Below are 12594 nucleotides of genomic sequence, written 5' to 3'. Positions count from 1 at the left end.
AAAATTTATAAGGAAGTTAAAACTTAGGAAGCTATTCTTGGTCAACAAACAGAAGGCACGCAAACCACAAGAAGTGGATATGGCGGAGGGGAGGGTAATGTCTGTGAGAGAATATGAGTTGCAATGCGATTTACAAGATCTGCTAAATGAAGGAGACTTGGATAATATCCAAGATACAGTAAACCCAGCAGCAACTAATATTCCTGGGAACACTACATTCAAGCCCAAATCGACGTTTAACCCAGTGATGGCACACGATAATATTGATATGTTCAGTGACATTGTAACATCAGAGCTGAAAAAGTTAAACAAGAAAACTTTGATGGCCAATAAAAGGAACGCGAAAAAGAACAATTCTTTTGGTAGCCTAATGAAAAAACTTCAGGACGATGAAAAAATTGTAATTGGGCAATCTGACAAAGGGGGCAATATCGTCCTTTGGCCCCTAAATCTCTATTTGGAGGAAGCGCTGAAACAACTAGGTGATAGATTGTGCTATAGTAGGTGTGAGTGAAGGAGTGAAGTAGTGTGGCTCACTGGTTAGAGGCGGCAGACCCGAGAGCAGAGGACGGCCCGGGACCAGGGTTCGATTCCCGGCGCGGCAGGTTTCTGGACCAGGGTCAGCGGACTCGATAATTCTCTCGCCTCGGTGCCCACTCTGATCAGCGTTCACACTCGGCAACTCTGGGCATTAGCTTGCCTCATCTTCACTAACGGCCCCACCAGACCGCCGGGGATGCCTGGTCTCACCCTGGAGATACCCATTAAGGGACCATCTCTCAGGGAAGCCAGGAAGGGTTTCGCAGCGGTCGAAGCGCCTTGGGACCCTACGGGTAAGTAGTGCGCTATATAAATGCCTATACATTTACATTTACCGACAGGCATTTAAACAAGCATGGGACAAGCTGAACACAAAACTTTACTCATGGAGAGGACAAGGACTTCTGAGTGGAGATGAACTGAAATTTCTAAAAACCAACCATCCTAGAATTCCGGTGTTCTATCTTATTCCCAAGATTCATAAGGACAGTACTAGACCACCAGGGAGGCCCATTATTTCAGCTTGTGGGGGGACATTTGAAAAGGTGTCCAGATACATTGATCATTTCCTCCAGGAGTTTGTGAAATCCCTGCCATCCTACATTAGAGACACTATGGACTTCTTGCATAAAATAAAATCAGTGGTGTGGAGCACAGAATACTTATTGATCACACTAGATGTGACTGCTCTCTATACAAGCATCAATCATACTGATGGAGTGAGGGCAGTGAAGCACTTTTTAAGCAGAAGACCAATGTGTATGTTGGAACACAATAAGATGTTGGTAGAGATGTTGGAAATGTGTTTAAATAGTAATTATTTTCTCTTCCAAAATCAGATGTTTCAGCAGTTGCGGGGAGTAGCCATGGGGGCCTGCTTCTCCCCCAGCTACGCATGTTTACACATGGGGCTGTGGGAGGAGCAGGTCTTGGGCAATGCCTTTAGTGAGATCGTGCCCAGTAAAGTGGTATCTTGGCACAGATTTATAGACGATTTGTTTATAATTTGGAAGGGAACAACAAGTGAAGCTGAACAATTCATTAGTGACAATAATGAAAATGAATAGAATTTGAACTTCACAGGCACTATTAGTGACAATAAAGTCAACTTTTTAGATGTAGAGGTTTATATAGAAGAAGGGAGATTGCAGACAAAATTACATCGCAAAGAAACTGCAGGTAACACAATTCTCCACGCCTCTAGCCAGCACCCCAACCACCTAATCCGAAGCATCCCCTATGGGGAGATGCTGAGGATTAGAAGAATCTGTAGCACAGAAACGGCCTGTTTGATAGCACAGAAAGAGAGTAAAGCAAGATTCATACAGAGAGGCTATGCAGAGAGTGTGGTGTTAAAAGCAATGGAAAGGGCTAATAAGACTGTATTGTTACCGTTATTGCCAGCGGATGCAGGGGCAGAACAGTTATTGTCAGGCAGTGCAGGTGGCCAACCCAGATTTATCTTGGGATACAGCTGCCAACATAGACAAGTACAGAACCTTATCAAGAAAAATTGGCATATTATCACAGGGGATCCTGTGATTGGAAAAACGTTGGCAACTTTTCCAGCAATCACATATAGTCGAGCTCGTTCTATGAATGATATGCTAGTCAGGAGTAGCCCAGAGATATCGATCTGCAATAAATGGCTGGGCAAAAGCAAGGGGTTTCTAAAATGTGCAGTATGCAAGGCATGCACCATAGGGAAGAATAAAACAACGTATAGTTCTCCCTTCAGTGAGACAGAGATTATCATTTCCAAGAAAATAACTTGTAAGACAGATTATGTTGTCTACGTACTGGAATGTGTTTGTGGACTTCGTTACGTTGGAAGTACGAAGTTACAAGTCCATAAACGGATATTGCAACATATGAGGGCAGTAACCAATAAGGACGAAGCCTACCCTGTGGCGAGACACGTTAATTCATGCCATAAATGTCTGAAATATTATGCAATAGACATGCTGCAGCCCTTGCGGAGAGGAGGTAATAGAGAAGCACAGCTGAGAGTGTTAGAAACCCGTTACATCCTGGAGCTTGACACCAAGACACCGCATGGCCTCAATGCGACAGAGGATTTATATACCTGTTTACATTTGGAGTAATATCACAAAACAGGGTATATGGATCAAAAACTGGAATTGTGTAAATGAATCAGAGAAATAAATGGTCGTCTAATCATGCTATATCATCTAGTACTGCCAGATTTTAAATCAGTAGTTCAAATATATACACATATAAATAATTTATAATCACATTAGTTTCTTTTTTCATAGTGTAGGGTTAATGTAGATTAAAACAGGCAGTATAGTAGCAGTGGTCCGGATTGGTGACAAGAATGCCCACATGGGCAATATCAATGATAATTCCTCACAAAAGCATTAAAACCCACTAGCAAATAAGACCAGCTATGCACTAAGCACTTTAGTTTGCCAATTTGCACATAAATCTATGAATTGAGGGATTTACTGATCTGTAGTAGATATGCATATACTTGTGAAATAATGTAAATAATGGTTGAAATACTTAAAAAGAAAAACAATTTTTTACCTAGCACTGTACAGGTAATCAAGTTTGTAAATAGGCAGTATGCACTTTTTTTCTTTACCAACTTTCACATTGTTTGACTCTCCCTTTAAATAACAAATTGAGGTGTATAATAGTTTTAAAGGGAAGTGTGCATATACTTGATCAGAAATGTTAATAATTAATGGCAAATGGAAAATGGACAAATTGCAATTATTAATTTGCACATATGTAAATATTTATTTTTAAATATTTATTGTATTTATTGCGAATATTTTGCACAGATCTAAGGGTAATAATGCGAGGAGGCTAAGGAAAAAAATATTTTTTCTATTTCTATAGGCCTGGAATCACGTGATCGTTCCTGCACTACAAATCACTGGGTGTAATTCAACCATGTCATGTGACCAAGGGCTCTCAGGCCCGAAACGCGTCATGGCGGACAAGAGGGTGCACAGAATAAATTAAGCTCTTAAAATCAACCTACAAGGGTCCGTTTCGTTTGTTTGGTTTCCGGATTTTTCTTGGAGCGAATAACGAAGTTCTATTCATATATATATATATATATATATATATATATATATATATATATATATATATATGATCAGTCCCTCTTTTGCCAACTAGGGGACATCACAATGCAGATTCTGTCTGGCGTTCCTAGTTGGAAAACATGAGGCTGTCTAGCATGACTGTTGGCCAATATCTAGAGCAGGTGGTGACAGCGGGATCCCACCTTGATGCTCACGAACCAGGGTCATTGGTGACCCACCGTGAATCAGACACTTAGGCCCATATTTACGAGTCTTGTGGCGCAGGGTAGAGCTGCAAGTCACCTTGCAACACTGCCCTGCCTCACAGGGAAAAGGCTGGAATGGCCTACGACAGTAGAGTGCATCCTATCCTTTTCCTTCGCGCTGACGCCATTTTGGCAGCCTAGTGTCCACCATGGTGCAAGGGTGCCTGTATTGTTGGCAGTATTGTTTTTGTGCGGGAAGGGGCACCTTTCTGCACAAAAACAATCTTGAGAGTCTTTTCCTCTTTCTATGTGTGCTCCAGGATGCATCACACATTGAAAGAGGAAACAATGAGGAGAAATAAAGATATTTCTTCTCATTTTGCCTCTCCTGGAGAGGCGTATCTTTTTAGCGTATTCCCAGTTTTACCAGATTTGGTAAATCTGGGAATGCGTGGAAAACCATGGGAGTTGCATGGAATGTTTCTCTTTTGCAGAGCGAGGCCACTCGGCCTTGCTGCATTGGTCCATAGCTTTTGAAGCCATTCAAAGCCACGCAAAGTGGCTTCACTTGGCCCCATAATTATGACTTGGAGGTTTGCGTCCCGCATGTATCACGTTGCATGGTGCAAGCATGATGTAAGGCTCTCATTAATATGCACCTGGCTGTCTCCACGTGCTTGACAGCTACGTGTTCCTGACAAGCTTCATGCCCGTACCGGCAGGAGAGCATGTCCCCAGCTTACGATTACCATGCACTGCCTCCTTGGTACAAAGGGTTTGGGCTTTGAGATGTGTCCCACACAGGTCCCTGAGATTTAGGATGAAAGAGGAATGAGAAATAACTTTTGTGGTACTTCTGGTACCTAGTATTGGTTCTCCTTCCTGAACACCACTGGGCCAGCCACACTCACTCACACTTACTACATGTCCATCAACTGGCCAAAACCCGCAGGAACTGCATGGGTGAGAGGGGCTCTCATGAGACCACACACACACACACACACACAGAAGAAAGTGGGGGAGAAGGACCCCATGTTCACATGTTGAAGCTGCAGCATAATTCCATGCATCAGTGTGAAGGAGGTGGAAAGAGGACTAAAGCATCCCACAGCACCATGAAGGTAACTGTTCATATTGTCTTCCTTTCAGGACCTGGCAGAATGCCCAGCTGGGAGAAGCCATGATTGAAAGCCTGGAGGCCCAGGGACTGCAACTGGCGAAGGAAAAGCAGGAGTATCTAGGTGGTACACACTTTTCTGCACATTTATTTATTTACTGCTCACAATTTAGCCCCTAAATTCCCTGGAACAAACCGAATGTGCCCTTATTTGCGGAGCTCAGAGTTTCTTTCACAATGGGCAGTGAACCGAGAGTACCAAACACAATGTATGGGATTTATAGAGCGCTAACCTGTTGCCTTCTAGGTTCTTCTCTGTCAGTGCGCTACATGAAGTTGTCACCACTGAGGATGTGTGTGAATTGCATCCAGATTCACCGAATGCAAAAGTGGATATTATGATTACATGTCAGGGATCTGTCTGTCCTGGACTTGAGCTGGTTCTCAGTGGTAGCTTTTGGTTTACAAGAACAATAAATTAGCAAAAACTGCTGCTCACAATTAGTGTTGCAGGTAGAATATATAACCATCACTCCTTATAGTTTGGGATTTATACTTTATCAATTGATGTAATAATTGTTACAAACATAGACGCACGCGATGTGAGTGTTCCCAAGTGAGCAAAGCTGAAACAACAGCACAAAACAATACAGACAGTGACAAGGTAGACTGTGTGTTTCCAAAAAATAACTTTAAATATAACTGAGTCCACAGGCAATGTATGGGTGTGGCTGTGCTAAAATCAGGCTTCCTGTAGTTTGTTTGTTGTTACCATGTTGAAGACGTTTCAACCCCTCCTGCTAATAATAGGGCTTCATCAGGACCAAGAGATGTAGGGACATTCTTGTCTGCCAGCAGTCAGGATAAAGGGATAGTGATAATCCTATATAATCTGAAGCTGCTCACATAGTGGTGTACGGATCACTGACAGAATATCGACTGTCAAAATATCGACAGTCAAAATATTGAGGTAAAAATATAGAATGCCAGAATATGGACCTCCTATCTACAAACAGGTAAGTACAAAAATATCGACTCCAAAATATCGATAGGAAAAAATATAGACAGTCAAAATATCGATTTTTAAAAATTTCTTAAAAGTAATTTTAAAGTACTATAATAATAAATATAACTATTTTAAACATACTTAAAATACTTAAATAAACTTAAAATTAATAAATAATTATTGTAACTTAAAAAAATATATCTTTTTAAAACATATATATATATATATATATATATATATATATATCATCACACTTTTCCTTCGATTAGAAAGGATAAATGGGCGCACTCCCATCTTGGTCAGATCGTGACCAAGATGCTTGCAGCATCGAAACGCGTTGATCAAATGCTTTCTTTTTGCCTTAATAACTTAAAATAAATGAAATTGTGGAAGTTCAAAGGGAGTGCGCCCATTTATCCTTTCTAATCGAAGGAAAAGTGTGATGATGTTGAACGGCGTGGTTCCACCGTAGGTGCACGCACCCACGAAGAGCGCTCAATGGCCGGGGACTAATGAACCAACGTGGGGAGATATATATATATATATATATATATATATATATATACATATTATTAACAAAACATATACAATATTTTTTCCGTAAGATAGCGAGAGTTTTAAATTTACTATTCCAACTCCAGTGAGTGCAACAGTAGGGAAAACGTTGGATAGCGTAGGGGTAAAAATGACTATTCCCACTCCAAAGAGTGCAACAGTAGGGAAAGCGTTGGATAGCGTAGGGGTGAAAATTACTATTCCCACTCCAAAGAGTGCAACAGTAGGGAAAACGTTGGATAGCGTAGGGGTAAAAATTACTATTCCAACTCCAGCGAGTGCAACAGTAGAGAAAGCGTTGGATAGCGTAGGGGTAAACATTACTATTCCCACTCCAGCGAGTGCAACAGTAGAGAAAGCGTTGGATAGCGTAGGGGTAAAAATTACTATTCCCACTACAGAGAGTGTAACAGTAGGGAAAGCATTGGATGGCGTAGGGGTAAAAATAACTATTCCAACTCCAGCAAGTGCAACAGTAGGGAAAGCGTAGGATAGCGTAGGGGTAAAAATTACTATTCCCACTCCAGAGAGTGCAACAGAAGGGAAAGCGTTGGATAGCGTAGGGGTAAAAATTACTATTCCCACTCCAGCGAGTGCAACAGTAGGGAAAGCGTTGGATAGCGTAGGGGTAAAAATTACTATTCCCACTCCAGCGAGTGCAACAGTAGGGAAAGCGTTGGATAGCGTAGGGGTAAAAATTACTATTCCCACTCCAGAGAGTGCAACAGTAGGGAAAGCATTGGATGGCGTAGGGGTAAAAATAACTATTCCAACTCCAGCAAGTGCAACAGTAGGGAAAGCGTAGGATAGCGTAGGGGTAAAAATTACTATTCCCACTCCAGAGAGTGCAACAGTAGGGAAAGCGTTGGATAGCGTAGGGGTAAAAATTACTATTCCCACTCCAGAGAGTGCAACAGTAGGGAAGACGTTGGATAGCGTAGGGGTAAAAATTACTATTCCAACTCCAGCGAGTGCAACAATAGGGAAACCGTTGGATAGCGTAGAGGTAAAAATTACTATTCCCACTCCAGAGAGTACAACAGTAGGGAAGACATTGGATAGCGTAGGGGTAAAAATTACTATTCCCACTCCAGTAAGTGCAACAGTAGGGAAAGCGTTGGATAGCGTAGGGGTAAAAATTACTATTCCCGCTCCAGAGAGTGCAACAGTAGAGAAAGCGTTGGATAGTGTAGGGGTAAATATTACTATTCCCACTCCAGGGAGTGCAACAGTAGGGAAAGCATTGGATAGCGTAGGGGTTAAAATTACTATTCCCACTCCAGAGAGTGCAACAGTAGAGAAAGCGTTGGATAGTGTAGGGGTAAATATTACTATTCCCACTCCAGAGAGTGCAACAGTAGGGAAAGCGTTGGATAGCGTAGGGGTAAAAATTACTATTCCCACTCCAGAGAGTGCAACAGTAGGGAAAGCGTTGGATGGCGTAGGGGTAAAAATTACTATTCCAACTCCAGCGAGTGCAACAGTAGGGAAAGCGTTGGACAGCGTAGGAGTAAAAATTACTATTCCCACTCCAAAGAGTGCAACAGTAGGGAAAGCGTTGGATAGCGTAGGGGTAAAAATTACTATTCCAACTCCAGCGAGTGCAACAGTAGGGAAAGCGTTTGATAGAGTAGGGTTAACAATTACTATTCCCACTCCAGAGAGTGCAACAGTAGGGAAATCGTTGGATAGCGTAGGGCTAAAAATTACTATTCCCACTCCAGAGAGTGCAATAGTAGGGAAAGCGTTGGATAGCGTAGGGGTAAAAATTACTATTCCCACTCCAGAGAGTGCAACAGTAGGGAAGACATTGGATAGCGTAGGGGTAAAAATTACTATTCCAACTCCAGCGAGTGCAACAGTAGGGAAAGCGTTGGATAGCGTGGGGGTAAAAATTACTATTCACACTCCAGCGTGTGCAACAGTAGAGAAAGCGTTGGATAGCATAGGGGTAGAAATTACTATTCCCACTCCAGAGAGTACAACAGTAGAGAAAGCGTTGGATGGCGTAGGGGTAAAAATAACTATTCCAACTCCAGCGAGTTCAACAGTAGGGAAAGCGTTGGATAGCGTAGGGGTAAAAATGACTATTTCCACTTCAGAGAGTGCAACAGTAGGGAAAGCGTTGGATATCGTAGGGATAAAAATTACTATTCCCACTCCAGAAAGTGCAACAGTAGGGAAGACGTTGGATAGCGTAGGGGTAAAAATTACTATTCCCACTCCAGAGCGTGCAACAGTAGGGAAAGCGTTGGATAGCATAGGGGTAAATTTTAATATCCCCACTCTAGTGAAAATAAATTAATCTAAGTCACATAATTATAAATTAATCAATTAATACATTTTAATTACCAATTAAAAATTAATTATTTACCAAATAAACATTAATTAACAATTTATTTAAAATAAATACCAATTAATTAATTATCATGTTTAATTAATTACATTAAATTACTTCCCACCCTATTCCCCTATAAACCCACAACCCGCTACTACAAATAAAATAATATTATTCACATAATTATTAATTAAAAAATTATTTAAAATGTATTATCAATTAAGAATTAATTATTTATCAATTAAAAATTAATTCCCAATTAATTCCAAATAAATACCAATTAATTAATTAACATATTTAATTAATTATAATTAAATTACTTCCCACCCTATTCCCCTATAAACCCACAACCCGCTACAGAAAATAAATTACTAAAATTAAAATAATTATCAATTAATCAATTAAAATTAATTACCAATTATATTTTAATTAATTACCAATTAATAATGAATTAACAATGAATTCTAAATAAATAACAAAAAATAAATTAACATATTTAATTAATTATAATTAAATTACTTCCCACCCTATTCCCCTATAAACCCACAACCCGCTACAGATTTATATTACACAAAAAGAAAAATTAATATTAACTTACCTAAATTTCGATATTTTTGTTGTCTATATTATGTCTAGTCGATATTATGTCCATTCTATATTTTTGATTCGATATTATGTCCATTTTATTCGATATTAAAATTTTCTAGTCGATATTTTGGTAGTCTATATTATGTCTAGTCGATATTATGTCCAGTCTATATTTTTAACTCGATATTATGTCTAGTCGATATTAAAAACTCGATATTTTGACTCTATACCAGTGGTGTACACCAGGTGGGAATAAAATAGAACAATTTGCAATACTCATTCAGGGGTAATAAGGCTCCCTGAGGATGTGAGCGAACTGCCACCGCAGTTGCAGCCTGATGCCCTGAAAAGAGCAGTGCTATGGCTCTTAGCTCCACAGCTCCCCTCGTGCAATGACCTTGCTCATTGGTCAAACACTGAAGACCATGGTCGCCTTTAGACATCTTTGAGCCTAGAACTGGGGCAGTAGATCACCTAAAATGCAAACGGACCAGGAACATGGAGAGCCTTCCCGCTTGGGCGCAACCTAAGACCTGCCTGAGTCCAGAAGTGGTGAACAGGCTTGTGAGAGCCAATTACAACCCATCAGGTTGGGTGAGTTGTGTTGCATGTATGTTCCTGTCCGGTTGTGTCTTAGTTTAGGCGTTTTCTGTGGCAGGAGCTTAGCTATAAGTACTGCAGCTGGTGCAGTGGCACCAGAGCCCAGAGCCTCGAGTGGCCCACTGAACCCCAAGTGTGACTGTATTGTACAAACAAAGAGACAGATTCCCTTCTTGCACCAGGACCTTGTCACCCTTGCTACGCCACTGGTCCCTGGCATGGGCGGGGAGTCGTTTGCGCACACGCTCGGGGTGGGCTCTGCATACTGTGTGGGTGTCCACAGGACCTCGACTGACTTTCCTCTCTTCTCTTCTGCCCCGTGCACTGCAGACAAACTGATGGAGGAGACAGAGGAGCTGTGCCTGCAGAGGGAGCAGAAAGAGGTAAGTTCCTCTTGTTTGCCTGGTGGCATTCCCCCCCCGCATGCGCCCTGCCAGCCCCCTTACCTTACCGCCATCTTACACTTCAGAGGACCTTCCTGTGGCAGACACAACGTCCCCCCAGGAAACACAACGTCCAACATTTGTATGTTACTTTCTGAAAGACATGTGCTTCGAAAGGTCATAGGTCATCTCCGGGGACTGAGTGTGCTGCTGACAGTTCGTTTCTTAGTAGGGTGACCAGAATTATAAAGCAAAAAACAGGGACATTTTTCAAAAATAGAAGAAGGGCTACAATTTTACTTCAACACAGTGCACTGAATAGGCACAGTCCTGGGCACACGTGGTGAGGCTATTACAATGTTAGCATCAGTCTCAAAGCGTTTATATAAATGCAGTGGTCGACAACAGTATGAATTAAAAAAGTTTTTTTATCTTGCAGCAACGACTATGTTGATCAAAACAAAACCAGCCTGGTTAAAACAAATTTCGTTGTGCACGCTGCAGTGCCAAATGCGATGCAGCGCACGCAACAAAATTCGTTTTATCTATTTATTTGTTTACTTACCTCCATTGGGCCGTATTCTGTAGTTTACTACCCCCCACCCAGTTCCACCCCCGCCTCACCCCACCGCCTCGCAGCACTCCCACCACAAGCCGCTACTGTTACAGGTGCCATTTTGCAATGTGTGGTTGGGAGCGTGTAGAATGTAGCTTGCCCTACACGGGGGTGTACGGGTGAGGTGCGTGAGTTCAAAGATGTACTGCAAACACAATGCATAGCAGGAAGTTTCATGGTGTGGGGAATGGTCAGATTGGTGATTACAGGTTCATACTGGCTTGTAGGTACCTACTGGTTGCCTCACATAACCAGTCTGTAATGTGTTTTATCTTGATGTAAAGAGCCTGCTCTTTGGTGCGATCTGAAATTCAAGACGGTTGGCTATTACTCTTATTCTTGCATTAATTGAAGTTTAAAGTTTATGGGCCCGATTTACAAAGTCAATCTAACTTTATGACTTTTGGTATTTACGAAGATCATTTAAGAGTCGTATCTTTATGTTCGCAGTCAGGCTGGAATCTCTGGCTTGGGCCGTACTCTACGCACCCGGGCAGTACTCTCCGGCCATACTCTCCGGCTCAGGCCAGATGAAGATAACGTTTAATCAATGGGCCGGAAGGCAATTTTTACAAAAAGGAACATTAGGAATGTGTGAATAAAGTCAACAATGAGGGGAATGCAAATTGTGGACTGCATGTACCATGATGCAAAGGAGCACACTTTTGTAGGATATGGTGTAGTGTCTGGCCACACCCTTTTCCCTGCCCAAACTGATTTTCATGACCTCCTCTACTATTTATCACGTTTCTAATGTTACGTTTTGCAAAAATTGCATTATGGCCCATTAATTACACTTCATCTGGCCTGAGCCGAAGAATACGACCCGAGTTGGAGAGTACAACCGGAGCTGGAGAGTATGGCCCGAGCCAGAGAATACGGCCCGGGTGCGGAGAGTACGGCCCGAGGAGGAGATTCCGGCCTAACTGCAGACATAAAGATATGACTCGTAAATGACCTCTTTGAAAACCAAAAGTCGTAAAGTTAGACTTTTGTCTCAGATTGCCATTGTGAATAGGGCCCTATCTGTTCATGATTTTTTTGTAGGAAAGGGATCATGAGGAGAGATGACACTTTGGTGCGTAGAAGTCATGTTTGATTGTAGATGCAAGGTGTACATTGTAGGAAGATTAGTTGGATCCCAGGGGTTGCTATAGGTACAGCACTCAATGCTTCGATGGCGATGCATCTAGGACCAGCAGACATAAGAATTTAAGAGCTGGGGTGATGAGTTCATATGAGGAATAGGAGGGTGCATCCTACACCAGCATTCTGAACTCTCAGCAACATGTGAAGTAGAATCAGAGCACTTTTGAGGAATACGCTGTTTGCATAGTCTAAATGGGAAAACAGAAGTGACATCACAACTTGAACTTTTTTATGAAAACCTAGGTGTGGAGAAGATTTGGTGCAGACATCTTATCATATTGAAAATTCCCTTGGGCACTTGCTTTATTTGCGATGAGCAAGGCTGGAGTCCATGATTGCATAGTTGAGAATGTAGCAGTGTGCAAGGAGGCGAGCATAAGCAGGTGCATTATCCATGAGCTGAGCGTCAAGTTTACGCCTCAGCGCTCCCTGCGGAT

The 12594-nt window shown here is 41.8% G+C and overlaps 1 protein-coding gene across 1 annotated transcript in view; it reads left to right on the top strand.

The window, feature by feature from the left end:
* The window catches only part of PLEKHD1 (pleckstrin homology and coiled-coil domain containing D1), a 292760-nt gene that overhangs the window by 192958 nt on the left and 87208 nt on the right, over positions 1–12594 (top strand). The window contains exons 5-6 of the mRNA XM_078661983.1: positions 4955–5046; positions 10340–10392. Of these exons, the coding sequence (XP_078518109.1) occupies positions 4955–5046; positions 10340–10392 (145 nt within the window). The remainder of the gene's footprint in view (positions 1–4954; positions 5047–10339; positions 10393–12594) is intronic.

This window comes from Lissotriton helveticus, chromosome 9, assembly GCF_964261635.1.
Source record: "Lissotriton helveticus chromosome 9, aLisHel1.1, whole genome shotgun sequence".
NCBI lineage: Eukaryota > Metazoa > Chordata > Amphibia > Caudata > Salamandridae > Lissotriton > Lissotriton helveticus.
Note: the sequence above shows the minus strand (reverse complement) of the source record. Positions and strands in the feature narration are given on the sequence as shown.